Below are 15,307 nucleotides of genomic sequence, written 5' to 3'. Positions count from 1 at the left end.
AAAATTTTCGCCTGCTGAGTGCAATTATGATGTTGGCAATCGAGAGTTGTTGGCCATGAAGTGGGCATTCGAGGAGTGGCGACATTGGCTTGAAGGAGCCAAGCATCGCGTGGTGGTCTTGACGGATCACAAGAATTTGACTTATCTCGAGTCTGCCAAACGGTTGAGTCCTAGACAGGCTCGATGGTCGCTGTTTTTCTCCCGTTTCGATTTTGTGGTTTCGTACCTTCCGGGCTCTAAGAATGTGAAGGCTGATGCCCTGTCAAGGAGTTTTGTGCCTGACTCTCCGGATGTTCCTGAGCCAGCGGGTATTCTCAAAGAGGGGGTAATTTTGTCTGCCATCTCCCCTGATTTGCGGCGTGTGCTGCAGAAATTTCAGGCTGATAGACCTGACCGTTGTCCAGCGGAGAAACTGTTTGTCACTGATAGATGGACTAGTAGAGTTATCTCTGAGGTTCATTGTTCGGTGTTAGCGGGTCATCCGGGAATCTTTGGTACCAGAGATTTGGTGGCTAGATCCTTTTGGTGGCCTTCTTTGTCATGGGATGTGCGTTCTTTTGTGCAGTCCTGTGGGACTTGTGCTCGGGCTAAGCCCTGCTGTTCTCGTGCCAGTGGGTTGCTTTTGCCCTTGCCGGTCCCGAAGAGGCCCTGGACGCATATTTCCATGGATTTTATTTCAGATCTCCCTCTCTCTCAAAGGATGTCGGTCATTTGGGTGGTTTGTGATCGCTTCTCTAAGATTGTCCATTTGGTACCCTTGTCTAAATTGCCTTCCTCCTCTGATTTGGTGCCATTGTTTTTCCAGCATGTGGTTCGTTTGCATGGCATTCCGGAGAACATCGTCTCGGACAGAGGTTCTCAGTTTGTTTCGAGGTTTTGGCGGTCCTTTTGTGCTAAGATGGGCATTGATTTGTCTTTTTCTTCGGCTTTCCATCCTCAGACAAATGGCCAACGAACTAATCAGACTTTGGAAACATATCTGAGATGCTTTGTTTCTGTTGATCAGGATGATTGGGTGTCCTTCTTTCCTTTGGCTGAGTTCGCCCTTAATAATCGGGCCAGCTCGGCTACTTTGGTTTCGCCCTTTTTCTGTAATTCTGGTTTCTATCCTCTTTTCTCTTCAGGGCAGGTTGAGTCTTCGGACTGTCCTGGTGTGGATACTGTGGTGGACAGGTTGCAGCAGATTTGGACTCATGTGGTGGACAATTTGACATTGTCCCAGAAGAAGGCTCAACGTTTCGCTAACCGCCGGCGCTGTGTTGGTCCCCGACTTCGTGTTGGGGATTTGGTTTGGTTGTCGTCTCGTCATGTTCCTATGAAGGTTTCCTCTCCTAAGTTTAAGCCTCGTTTCATTGGTCCGTATAAGATTTCTGAAGTTCTCAATCCTGTGTCATTTCGTTTGGCCCTTCCAGCTTCTTTTGCCATCCATAATGTGTTCCATAGGTCGTTATTGCGGAGATACTATGGTTCCCTCCGTTGATCCTCCTGCCCCGGTGTTGGTCGAGGGGGAGTTGGAGTATGTGGTGGAGAAGATTTTGGATTCTCGTATTTCGAGACGGAAGCTCCAGTACCTGGTCAAGTGGAAGGGTTATGGTCAGGAAGATAATTCCTGGGTTTTTGCTTCTGATGTTCATGCTGCCGATCTAGTTCGTGCCTTCCATTTGGCTCGTCCTGATCGGCCTGGGGCTCTGGTGAGGGTTCGGTGACCCCTCCTCAAGGGTGGGGTACTGTTGTGAATTCTGTTATCGAACTCCCTCCTGTGGTCATGAATGGTACTACGGCGAGTTCTGTCCATGGACTCCCTCTGGTGGCTGTGAGTGGTGCTGCTGCTTCTGAGGTTCCTTCCACAGGTGACGGAGTTTATTCGTTGGCTGGCTGCTCTATTTAACTCCACTCAGATCGTTACTCCATGCCAGCTGTCAATGTTCTTGTACTGGTTCAGTTCGCTCTTGGATCTTTCTGGTGACCTGTCTACTCCAGCAGAAGCTAAGTCCCTGCTAGTTATTATTTGTTCATTGTTTTCTGGTCCAGCTTGCTATCATGATTTTGTTTTGCTAGCTGGAAGCTCTGGGATGCAGAGTGGCACCTCCGCACCGTGAGTCGGTGCGGAGGTCTTTTTGCACACTCTGCGTGGTCTTTTTGTAGTTTTTGTGCTGACCGCAAAAATACCTTTCCTATCCTCAGTCTGTTTAGTAAGTTGGGCCTCTCTTTGCTGAAACCTGTTTCATTTCTGTGTTTGTGACTTTCATCTTTTTTTACAATCAATATATGTGGGGGCTGCCTTTTCCTTTGGGGAATTTCTCTGAGGCAAGGTAGGCTTTATTTTCTATTTCTAGGGCTAGTTAGCTCTTAGGCTGTGAAGAGGCGTCTAGGCCGTGTTAGGTACGCTCCACGGCTATTTCTAGTTGTGTGATAGGATTAGGGGTTGCGGTCAGCAGAGTTCCCACTTCCCAGAGCTTGTCTTGTGTGAGTTTAACCATCAGGTCGTTCCTGGTGCTCCTAACCACCAGGTCCATAACACCTGACATGCTGAGGTGAGGAGACTTTTAAGCTACAATGCTTCTCTGGGAAATATGCAAATTGTCTCTTCAGAGAGGAAGATAACTGGAACTCTAGTGCTAATTATAGGAAGTAGCAATCCTAAAAGTCAATATTGACTCTATAATAAGCCTTGTCACATGACTTAGGATAAACGCAAAAACCAAAATCTCAATTTGCAGACACTGTGTTTTGGGGTACTGCCCCTCATCAGTGCAAAGTGTGAGATCTGGTTTGGCTGAGTCAGAGGTGTCTGATGGGGATGCAAGTGGTTCCTAGGGATTTACATATTTCTCAGAGGAACATTGCAGCTTTACCCCTTAATGACCACCGATATGCCTTTTAATAGCGGCAGTTGAAGGTACTTATGCCTCAGCGCTGCTTTTTAATGGCACTGAGAAATAAGTGGATACAGGGGTAGCCGTGAACCTGGAGAACATGATTTGGGTTGGTTGTTACCAACCTCAGTGTTGCGATCACCGTTATTCACGGAATAACGGTGACCGCAAGCAAAAAAGTCAGATTTCCCATTTAATTTCTCTCTCTTTAATTTTCTCTTTCCTCTGATGCCATCACATCAGAGGAGAGAGAAATGGGGTACACCGATACCCCCTGGTACATCCGGTGTCCCTAGACCCTCCTGTATCCCCCCGTGATGTCCCTCGGCTGGCTGCCTCTTCCGGGAAGAAATGCGTCCGCCGAGATCTGCCGACTGGCACCCGGCAACATTAGGAAATTTTTCCTATTGGTTCATTTTTATCACTGTGATAGACCCTATCACAATGATCAAAATAAAAAGTATAGCAAAACCCCCTTTATCACCCCCTTAGTTAGGTAAAAAAAGAAAAAGAAAAATAGTATTTACTTCCATTTTTCCATTAAGGTTAGGGTTGGGGCTAGGGTTAGGGTCGGGCTAGGGTTGGGTTAGGGTTGTCTTTAGGGTTGGTATTAGGGTTAGGGGAATGTTGGGGTTAGGATTGTTGTTAGAGTTATGGTTATGGATGGGATTAGTGTTAGGGGTGTGTTGTGGTTAGGATTGGAGTTAGAATTGGGAGGTTTCCATTGTTTAGGTACATCAGGGGATCTCCAAATGCGACATGGCACGCACCATTGATTCCAGCCAATTTTGCATTAAAAAATTCAAACGGTGCTCCCTCCTTTCTAGGCCCTGCCATGTGCCCAAACAGTGGCTTTTCCCCAAATACAGGGTATCGGTGTACTCAGAAGAAATTGCACAACAAATTTTGTGGTTCATTTTCTCCTGATACCCTTGTGAAAAAAAAAATTTGGTTCCAAAGTAAATTTTTTGTGAAAAAAGTAAAATGTTCATTTTTTCCTTCCACATTGCTTTAGTTCTCGTGAAGCACCTAAAGGGTTAATAAACGTATTGTATGTGGTTTTGCACACCTTAAGGGGTGCAGTATTTAGAATGGTGTCAATTTTGGGTATTTTCTGTTATATTGACCCCCAAACTCACTTCAAATGTGAGGTGGTCCCTAAAAAAATGGTTTTGTAAATTATGTTGGAAAAATGAGAAATCGCTGGTCAACTTTTAACCCTTATAACATCCTAACAAAAAAAACTATGTTTCCAAAATTGTGCTGATGTAAAGTTGACTTGTGGGAAGTGTTATTTATTAACTATTTTGTGTGACACCAATCTCTGATTTAAGGGTACAAAAATTAAAAGTTTGAAAATTGCTAAATTTTCAAAATGTTTGCCAAATTTCTTTTTTTTCATAAATAAATGCAAGTTATATTAAAGAAATTTGACCACTATCATAAAGTACTATATGTCACAAAAAACAGTCTCAGAATCAGTGGGATACGTTGAAGCGTTCCATAGTTATAACGTCATAAAATGACAGTGGTCAGAATTGTAAAAATTGGCTTGGTCATTAAGTACCAAATTGGCTCTGTCACTAAGGGGTTAAAAATCTCACCTCAGCATGTCAGGCTTGATTGTCCCACTCCACTTAGAGGAAAGTTACCACTTGGATGAGTTGAATACACTACTTGGAGACCTCAGAGTATTATACATGCTTTTTCAGGGCAACTGGAATACTTGCGATTTGCCACAAATTGATTTGCTCTGAATAATTTTTTTTTTCATTCGGTGAAGCTAGAAAATTTAAATTTCAAAAGCTTTGCTGATCTCTATTATTATATATATTCTATTATTTGCTCCAATAAGACCAGTACAATTATACTATGAACTAATGAACTAATGCTGCGCTAAAAATCTAATGGTCTCAGACTTTAACTATAATACTCCCGCTAGTTTCGAGAATTCATAGAGTTAAAATTCATGGTTAGTTAATAAAACTGCCAGACATCATACACCACTGACTTGCAGATTACCCCAAATCTGCAGGTAAAAAGCTTTTACTTTTAAAGTGACAGGTTCCCTTTAATGAATCAAGCTAAGAAAAGTAGGCATAACCTCTAGAATAAAGAAGTTCTATACAAAATAATACAAACATACTGTAAAGCATGACGGGATTGCACATCATAAAAATATGTAAAACTTATAGTGTCATGTAGGAAACTAACATTTAGTTCCAAGGCTAAAGAAAAAATCCTATAAGAGAAATTTTATTGTACCAATAATGTTTTGTACTCCGTGGCCTGTAATGTCAGGTCTTGAAAAATGAGTCATTTTGATTGCAGGAAAGAAATATATTATGCATTTTGGTTGTTAATTAGAAAAGCTAGATCCTTTATGGATCACATATTCTCCAATTTTTGAAACTGAAGTTTAAATGAAGCGACATTTCTGTAGTACTGTGATACAATCTCTAGCTACATCTAATAGAAGTATCATAATGGAGACCTTGTAAGATATGGTTGGTACATCACTACTGTATAGCAGGAAAAAGCAAGAGTGAAATGGAGAGTAATCTATGAAAGTGGAGGACTCTATGGGTATGTGCACACGTTGCGGATTTACTGCGGATCCGCAGCGTGTTTTCCGTGCATCCACAGTGGATTAAAAAAAGGACCATGTCAATTTTTTTGGTGTTTCTGCATTGTTTCTGCACCCATTCCATTATAGGAAAAGGCAGGGGTAAAAACACATGAAATCCGCAGCAAATCTGCAGTAAAAACGCACAACATCTGCATAAAAAAGTGCAGATTTTGACCTGCATTTTCTGCCAAGAGATGCAAAGAAAATTCCATAGGCAAATCCGCAACGTGTGCACATAGCCTTAACTTTTCTCCAAAAAGCTAAAATGTAGATAGTCCTTTCAGTACTGCCAACAATAAGAGAGGACTGAAGACATCATCATGTGTAATTTAGAAGGAAATCTAGAAATAGATGATCTGTGGCATAACACCCCTCCACCCACTACCCTTCCTCCACCATTCATGCACTCACTTCCTAATCCTTGCTTGTCATGTACTTACGTTGACACACATTAGCCAATCTGAGAAGGCAAGAGAGCAGCAGCCTGAACTAAAAATGAGGCTGGGGGTGTGTTTTAGGCTACCACAGACTCCCTGTAGGCAAACTGTAGTCACAGAACTCAGCTCTGCTGTAATAGAGCTAAGCTATAAACCAGCTAAGCAGTGCATATAGAAAAATATATACGGTAACAGACAAGAATAACCTTAACCTATTAGCATACATATACTGTATGTTATTTTTAAGTTCCTGGTTGGACGGTTGCTTTTACTTTTACAAACTCATATCATTGATACTTTAGGAGTAAAATATTCATCTACTCATATGACAGAAATATGGAAAAAGCAATAGATAATAATGTTGTGCAGCCATGAATCTACAACCATACAGTCTCACTACATTGATCACAATAATAATACTCATTAGTAGGATATTCAGGAGGCATTATCGTAATAATATGTTTCTAGTTGAAAAAAAAAGTTCATTTTGATAATTGATAGTTATGGACCAGACTAGAGCATCATGATCTCACTAGACTCCCTTATTATCTCATAGAAACCTTGTTCCTTCTTCTAATGATAAAAAGACAAATACTAGAAACAATATTTTCTTAAGAAAATGTTAAAGGCATTAAAGAAGTCAGCACGAAGTCACAGTGTCATTTCTGAATACTTGCATTGCTGTTTCACATGAATGGATACTCACCGTTCAGCTGCAATTCCAGCTACTGAAGCTACAAAATTAAATGGGATTAGTCCTTCTTGTCCTGTACGCAAGGACTTAGCTTTCCACCACTCTCCGGTTCTAAAAGGGATAAAATGTCATTAGGGCTATGATTATACAGCAGAATAAAACCCAGGTGACATCAGCATTATATTCTAGTGAACTCCCAGTTTGGATGAACCCCTTGATTTTGGTTTGGCCAACCATCTAATTGGTATGAAGTCCTTCCAATGTTCCCCATGGCGTCAGAAAAGAAGAGGATCAGTAGATTTGAATTCATATGCCTAATCCTATTGTCCTCCTAGGAGATAAGCCCCCACCAGTGGTGTCTGGTAGCATCTTTCTCCCTCTTTTCCAAATGCATGGAATAAGCATTGATGTCTATCAGCCAACAGGTATATAAGGTTCTTAGGTGCTTGTGGAGTGCCCCCAAGGGCTAGGGGTACTCAGTACCGGATCCTTCGGTTCTCAAGGGGGATGTCACGGTGGCTGACCCGGTCCGTGGCCCTCGGTACGTCCGTAGTAAAAGGGGAAGGGTCTTTAAAGGAATATGTTCGTGATGCCACCTGTGGTATTCGGTCAGGGTGACCGACGATGCTAAGGGGTCCGCTGGGGTGATGTTATGGCAGCTAGATGGTATACCTTCCCACAGGTGAAGTGTGTCCCCAGGGCTTCCCAGTGTGTAAGATGGTGGATGGTGCGAGGCGCAGTGAAGAACGAGGACACAAGGTTGCAGTCTCTTTACCTTTTTACTGAAGGCTTCAGCATCCACAGTCCAGAGCACAAGGCAGGCAGAGTCCGGCCGGTTTGGAGGCAAATCCAGAGTCACCTTATCTAGGTGGAAATCAGTAGCCTTCCTCTAGCGCCTTGGCATTGTAGTACCTTACTGCTAAGCCTCTTATAAGGTCCTCACAGATGTTGTAGATGTTATCAATGTTATCTCTCTCTGGCCCCCAGATGGATAGGACAAACTCGTATGACCGGTGGCGTGAGACTTTTTACAGGGATTCTATCATGCCCCGGCCTCTTGTGGGTGCCACCTTGCCTCCTGGGTATAGGGCGGATCAGTAACTTGCAATTAGCTGTCCTGCCGGTCTCTGGAGCAAGGCATAAAGGACTGTTGCTCCCTCGGTGTTCCGGCTTCCGGGATCCTGCGCCTCAGAAGGAGGCAGCCTGTACAGGGCAGAACTCCTTCTGGTTTCCACTCCTTTTGCTATGACTTCTTTCTCACTCTCTACAATACAGTTCTCTGTTTGTGTTCGTTCTTAGGAACTGTCGCACGTGGGGCAGGCGCAGCTCCGTGATCTTCTGTCTAGGCCTCTGACAGAATCCCACCCCTGTCAGGGACCAACTACCTGAGCGGAGCTCAGCTAGCAACTGCCTAGCTTCCTATCCATGCCACCAGTTTTACCTAAATGTGTGAAGAGTGCCCGCCCTAATAAATAGGATCATAGCTCCCCCTGGTGGACTGGAGTGTGAAATGTGTTGTATGTTTGTAGTAGCTGGTAAAGAGATCTCCTTTATTGCCTCCAACCGTAACATCACTCCCCCCTAGAGGAAAATGATATTACTGCAATGACCAGGACCCTGGGGCGCTGCACTTGTAGTTTGCACGTACAGCGATAGCTAAAGCAACCATGTAGAGAATTGACCCTGCTAATGAGCTTCTCTGCTTCCTAGACTTCTGTAAGTATAATTTGGGAAAAGAGGCAGGAGTTAAAGCGTTGGACCCTAAAAATCTACATTTGTCAGTTCTTCAATCATCAATTTACAACCGAATTGTAAATTCGAATTGAGATACTGATTTGGCTTTTATCCTAAGTCATATTCCACGACTCGTTAAAGGGTTGATTGTGACTTGTAGGATTGCTACTTCCAACAGGTGGCGCGATAGAGTTTAAGTCCTCTTTTTCTCAGAAGAGGCAATTTGCATATTCAATTTACAACAGTTACTTGAGTAAGGGTGAAATAAGAAATCTAACATCAATTGGTCATGTATGCACTTACAAATCCAGAATGTGCAGCTTCTCTCCAGCCTGAAAGCCAAGATCACCATCATGCACAGGCGTGTAGTCAAACAGTGCCACTACCTGTTTATCTGGGCAATAGAGAAATTATTCTGTAAAGACTGCACTCAAAATGCGAAACATGAAAAGTTTACAATTGTTTTATGTGTTTACTCTAAATTTTGCATAGTAATGTTCATCTTATCTGTATTGTGCCCCCAATTATACCAAATTTTGGAAAAATAACATACCAAATATAGATTCAAAGTAGGCAATTTGTATTTTTGATTAATTTTATTATTGAACAACTGCAGAGCTGTCAATCAGCCCAAAAGGTTAGTAAACCTGAATATTTAGGAAAGTAAAAGTGAGGATTTGTCTCTCTTAGGAGAGTATTTATGTGTGCAGAAGTATTGGGCAACTATTAGTGTGCAGAATTATGCAACTAAATGAAAAATGTAAATTTCCCCATTTGATTTCTTTATTTAATCTATTAAAGTGTTATAAAAGATAAATGTGGATGAAATCCACGCTGCTGTGACAAATGACGAATACAGATATGGTTGTGAAATACTCAGGTGGTTTATTCAACGCGTGTCAAAGCTCATGGCCACAGAAAGATATGACAAACGGTACCATTGCATTGCTTATATACATTCAGAATTCGTATAACTGCGCCAAACAGTCTTCTGACATGTGACATACAATGTCAAAGTTGATAATGCAGTATTACATAACAAGAAGTTATTTTTGACATATACATAAATTGTTGGTATCATGATTAGAATTAATTACCAATCTCATAAAATTTCATTCATTTTTCAGAAATCAGAAAGAGAAAAGAAAAATAAAAATGTATACGAAATGACAGGACAAGAAGTTATTTGAGGATGAGAACAATCCCCACTATGCTCCCTCCCCTACCTGAGCCACCATTCCAATCAGAGGAGCTTCTCCTGAAGGATAAGATCAACCTCCACCTTTAAATGTTTAATTAATGTGTATTTATATTTATTTATTAAAAAAGTATTTTTATTTAAAGTAAAAATGAGTAAAAATAAAAAAATTAATAAAATATACTCATGAAATTATCATTTTGGGTTTTCTCTTTTTTTTCTCCTTTTCTGATAAAAATAAGATATTTATTGTGGTTATGGTGGAGTTTTAAATTTTTTTTATCCTGTTGAATGTCATTGGTAAAAATAAAAAATAAAATGAATCATTATATTCACACTTGAAACTAACCAAGAAAATTCCATCCGTCATTAACGTGGACTGGAGCTCAAATGAAGTACCCATGAAAAAGGTGAGGAGAAAGACGAGAAAACCACAAACTATATGAAAGAAGCAAATAGACAACTTATGGACACACGCTACTGCAAAAAATTCAGAGTCGGATCCTACACAGGACTATTACAAGGAACTAAACAAGTTAGTATCTTGTCTGCTTGACAAATCCATAAGAGCCGATGACCTGATACCAGAAAGTCCAAGAACAGGGACATTCTACATTAAATTACTTTGAATTTGACAACAAAATATATCTACAGGAGACTGGCACAGCAATGGGAAGTAAAATGGCCCCACAGTTTGCCATGGACAGGTTTTATACTTCCATCCTGTCCTATCTATCAAGCTAGACTGGCTTCCTGTGCTCATCCTGGTTTCATTCTGTGTATGTCTTTTCCCTCTCCACTCACAGTCATTATTTGTGGGGGGCTAATCTATCCTTTGGGGATTTTCTCTGAGGCAAGATAGTTTTCCTGCTTCTATCTTTCGGGGTAGTTAGCTCTTAGGCTGTGATGAGATGCCTAGGGAGAGTTAGGAGCATTCCACGGCTACTTCTGGTGTTGAGCTTAGGGACTGCGGTCAGTACAGTTACCACTTCCTTCAGAGCTCGTTCCATGTTGCTCCTAAACCACCGCATCATAACAGTGCAAATCGTTTCATGACCAAGCTTGAAAGTGACTTTTTGTCCTCATGTCCCATCAGGCCTCTGGCCTAGTACCGCTACATTGATGATATTTTAATCATTGGGACAGAGTCTGAGCCACAACTAAAGACGTTCCATGAACAGTTTAATCCATTTCATCCTACCATCAACTTAACACTCAACTACTCCTGCACTGAAATTAAATTTTTGAAAACATCCCTGTATCAGAAGCCAATCGACCATCCAACATACCTTAAATGGGACACTTTCCATCCAAAACACATAAAAAATTCTATTGTCTACAGCCAAGCCATCAGATACAATTGTATATGTTCCAACCTCATGGATAGAGATGAACACCTTGGTCACCTCAGAAAGACCTTTTTGAATCAGGGCTACCATCCAAGAACAATTCAAAACCAAATTACTAGAGCAACTAGAATATCAAGGAATCACCTGCTACATTACAAGGCTAAAGAAGAAAATAATCGGGTGCCTCTAGTAGTCACCTACAATCCAAATCTGGAGGTGCTAAGGGGAACTCCACAGAAATTACAACCTTTACTACAAAAAGATGCCCCACTTACAATCCATTTTTCCAAACCCCCACTACTGTGTTTTAGGCAGCCCCCAAATCTAAGAAGCATTATTGTCAGAAGGTCGCTGTCCCCTCCAACAGCTGCAGGAACCTTTCCTTGCAACCAGAAAAAATGTAAAACCTGACCATTTATAATCACTGCGGACAAGATAAAGATCCCCAATTCACATCAGGAGTACAAGATACCAGGTACTTTCAGCTGCGTCACTTCTAATGTAGCGTACTTAATTATTTGTACTAAATGGACAACTGGGGGTCTGTATGTAGGGGAGACAGGGCAGAAACTGAGAACAAGGATGAACTTTAATTGCCATACAATAAGAGAAAAAAAATGGATCTACCTGTGGCCAAACATTTTTGTCTCCCCGATCATAACATTGTGGACATGAAATTACTTGTATTAAAAGGTAACTTCAAATCTCAGAGAGACAGAAGAATCTGGGAATATAAGCTAATGATGACCTTTGACACTCTCAGTGCAGAAATGAATGTGTCACATGGATTTTTTGTCTTTTTACATCAACTAAGGAATTTGCTCCTCAGACCATGTGGGGTCATCATAACACAGTACCATACCCCAATCAGAGGACAATAAAACATTCACACTTCTTATCTATGAACTGTTCCAACATTTATGGACACAAATGTTTATCCCTCTCCCATAATGATAATTCTGCTTCACGTCACCTGTCTTATCTATGGCATTTTTCTGTGCTGTGTTGTGCATAAATATTTGATTCTTCAGAATTTCTATTAGTCTAGGCCTGAAGAGACCTGAGTAGACTCGAAAGCTTGCAGTTTGTAGCCATCTTTTCAGCTAGCCATTAAAAGGTATCAACCTCTGAAGACTCTCAATTCTAAATATTTTTCTATCCACTGGCTAACACTTTACCAAGTTATATATCTGTCCTGTACCTACAGTACAGACCAAAAGTTTGGACACACCTTCTCATTTAAAGATTTTTCTGTATTTTCATGACTATGAAAATTGTACATTCACACTCAAAACTATGAATTAACATATGTGGAATTATATACTTAACAAAAAAGTGTGAAACAACTGAAATTATGTCTTATATTCTAGGTTCTTCAAAGTAGCCACCTTTTGCTTTGATGACTGCTTTGCACATTCTTGGCATTCTCTTGATAAGCTTCAAGAGGTAGTCACCGGGAATGGTTTTCACTTCACAGGTGTGCCCTGTCAGGTTTAATAAGTGGAATTTCTTGTCTTATAAATGGGGCTGGGACCATCAGTTGTTTTGTGCAGAAGTCTGGTGGATACACAGCTGATAGTCCTACTGAATAGACTGTTAGAATTTGTATTATGGCAAGAAAAAAGCAGCTAAGTAAAGAAAAACGAGTGGCCATCATTACTTTAAGAAATGAAGGTCAGTCAGTCCGAAAAATTGATAAAACTTTGAAAGTGTCCCCAAGTGCAGTTGCAAAAACCATCAAGCACTACAAAGAAACTGGCTCACATGAGGACCGCCCGAGGAAAGGAAGACCAAGAGTCACCTCTGCTTCTGAGGATAAGTTTATCTGAGTCACCAGCCTCAGAAACCACAGGTTAACAGCAGCTCAGATTAGAGACCAGGTCAATGTCACACAGAGTTCTAGCAGCAGACACATCTCTACAACAACTGTTAAGAGGAGACTTTGTGCAGCAGGCCTTCATGGTAAAATAGCTGCTAGGAAACCACTTCTAAGGACAGGCAACAAGCAGAAGAGACTTGTTTGGGCTAAAGAACACAAGGAATGGACATTAGACCAGTGGAAATCTGTGCTTTGGTCTGATGAGTCCAAATTTGAGATCTTTGCATCCAACCACCGTGTCTTTGTGCGACGCAGAAAAGGTGAACGGATGGACTCTACATGCCTGTTTCCCACCGTGAAGCATGGAGGAGGAGGTGTGATGGTGTGGGGGTGATTTGATGGTGACACTGTTGGGGATTTATTCAAAATTGAAGGCATACTGAACCAGCATGGCTACCACAGCATCTTGCAGCAGCATGCTATTCCTTCCGGTTTGCGTTTAGTTGGACCATCATTTATTTTTCAACAGGACAATGACCCCAAACACACCTCCAGGCTGTGTAAGGGTTATTTGACCAAGAAGGAGAGTGATGGGGTGCTACGCCAGATAACCTGGCCTCCACAGTCACCAGACCTGAACCCCATCGAGATGGTTTGGGGTGAGCTGGACCGCAGAGTGAAGGCAAAAGGGCCAACAAGTGCTAAGCATCTCTGGGAACTCCTTCAAGATTGTTGGAAAACCATTCCCGGTGACTACCTCTTGAAGCTCATCAAGAGAATGCCAAGAGTGTGCAATGCAGTCATCAAAGCAAAAGGTGGCTACTTTGAAGAACCTAGAATATAAGACATAATTTCAGTTGTTTCACACTTTTTTGTTAAGTATATAATTCCACAAGTGTTAATTCATAGTTTTGATGCTTTCAGTGTGAATGTACACTTTTCATAGTCATGAAAATACAGAAAAATCTTTAAATGAGAAGGTGTGTCCAAACTTTTGGTCTGTACTGTATATCTTCGGTAAGTCCCCTCTGTTCACTGAACCATACATGCTTTTCTAGTATACTGACTTCTAGTATCACTATATCTTTTTTAGACAAGCCAGCCCTGCAGCTGATGCTGTACCAGCATACTGTATATAGTCTAATAAACTGGTAGGTGCTCCTTCCCTATGTTTGTGGCTTGCCACCACGTTGCTATATTGTACTCTAAAGTGATCTCTTATTCTTTTTTCTCTTAGGCTTCTTTCACACTTCCGTCGGTACGGGCCGTCGCCAAGCGTCGGCGCGATGTACCGACGGACGTTGTGAAAATTCGGTACAATGTGGGCAGCAGATGCAGTTTTTCAACGCATCTGCTGCCCTTTCTAAAGTCACGGGGAGGATGGGGCAGAGTTCCGGCCACGCATGTGCGGTAGGAAATGCAGGAACCGACGTACGAAAAAACGTTCCCTTGGAAGTTTTTTCGTGACGAAGGTCCGCCAAAACACAATGCATCCAGTGCACGACAGACGCGACGTATGGCCATACCTCGCGATCCGTCGGCAATACAAGTTTTTTCCCAAAACGACGCATTGCTGCGGATGCCAAACGACACAAGTGTGAAAGAAGCCTTAAAGAGTGCATCTCTCACAAGGGATAAGGATATCCCATGATTGTCTAATGTATCATATAGGTGGGTTATTTTGTATTTCATCCCTTATGCCCTCCATCTCCCGTGCATGACACCATAATGGGTTAAGAATTAATGCTGTAGATAAGCCCCCGATGTATCCTGAAAGATGAGAAAAGAGGTTAGATTATACTCACCCAGGGGCGGTCCCGCTGCGGTTTGGGTCCGATGCGCGTCGCCCAGAATGCTGTAGATAAGCCCCTGATGCCGGTGGACTTAGCTCATCTTCGAATTTGGGGTGACAGGTTCCCTTTAAGTTCATTTTGTACACATTTTTTATTGCGCTTTTTCAGCTGGGGTTTTTTCTGTTTTTGTTTTGTCATGTTTTTAAAAAATTGCTTGTTTTTAGATACTCTCTGTTATTTGGTTTTGATAAGCCTTTATTGATAAAGTCATATGCATATTTGATGTGTTTTAAGTACATTTTTGCTGCATTTTGTTATTTCTTACTACTTTATCTCACTCAAGTCTATATAGTGAAAATCCACAAATTAAATGCTTATCTGCCGCAAGAGAAAATGACATGTTGCAAATTTAAAAAAATCTCTTTTGTGGGACTTAGCTTTGTGGTATGTTTTTACAGCAATGTTGGACTAATTTTTTAATATATTTTACTTACCATGCACTGGCGAAATGGGAGGAACTTGAGACATATATGAGACCAATGGATCCTGTATATCATATTGCATGATCATCTGAGAGGGCAATAAAATTAAGAAATAATTATTCACATGTAAATATATCTCTGTCTTTTTTGTGACCTTCTATAGCTTATGGTAGTGTCATCGTAATAAAAATGTAGAGTATGCTAAAATATATAAATTGTGTCACATATGGATTTGTCACAAATTTTGTTGCCGATTTGCTACACATTTCTCTCTATGAGAAACCATAAATCCAACA

At 41.3% G+C, this 15,307-nt stretch overlaps 1 protein-coding gene across 5 annotated transcripts in view; it reads right to left on the bottom strand.

The window, feature by feature from the left end:
• The window catches only part of LCK (LCK proto-oncogene, Src family tyrosine kinase), a 178,563-nt gene that overhangs the window by 48,805 nt on the left and 114,451 nt on the right, over positions 1-15,307 (bottom strand). For all 5 annotated transcript variants that reach the window (XM_069757039.1, XM_069757037.1, XM_069757035.1 and 2 more), the window contains 3 exons: positions 15,024-15,099; positions 8,674-8,764; positions 6,649-6,747 (listed from right to left, as the gene is read on the bottom strand). In XM_069757039.1, coding sequence (XP_069613140.1) covers positions 6,649-6,747; positions 8,674-8,764; positions 15,024-15,099 — 266 coding nt within the window. The remainder of the gene's footprint in view (positions 1-6,648; positions 6,748-8,673; positions 8,765-15,023; positions 15,100-15,307) is intronic.

This window comes from Ranitomeya imitator, chromosome 3 (genome assembly GCF_032444005.1).
Source record: "Ranitomeya imitator isolate aRanImi1 chromosome 3, aRanImi1.pri, whole genome shotgun sequence".
In the NCBI taxonomy this organism is placed as follows: Eukaryota; Metazoa; Chordata; class Amphibia; order Anura; family Dendrobatidae; genus Ranitomeya; species Ranitomeya imitator.
This window is presented reverse-complemented; position numbering and strand designations above follow the sequence as displayed.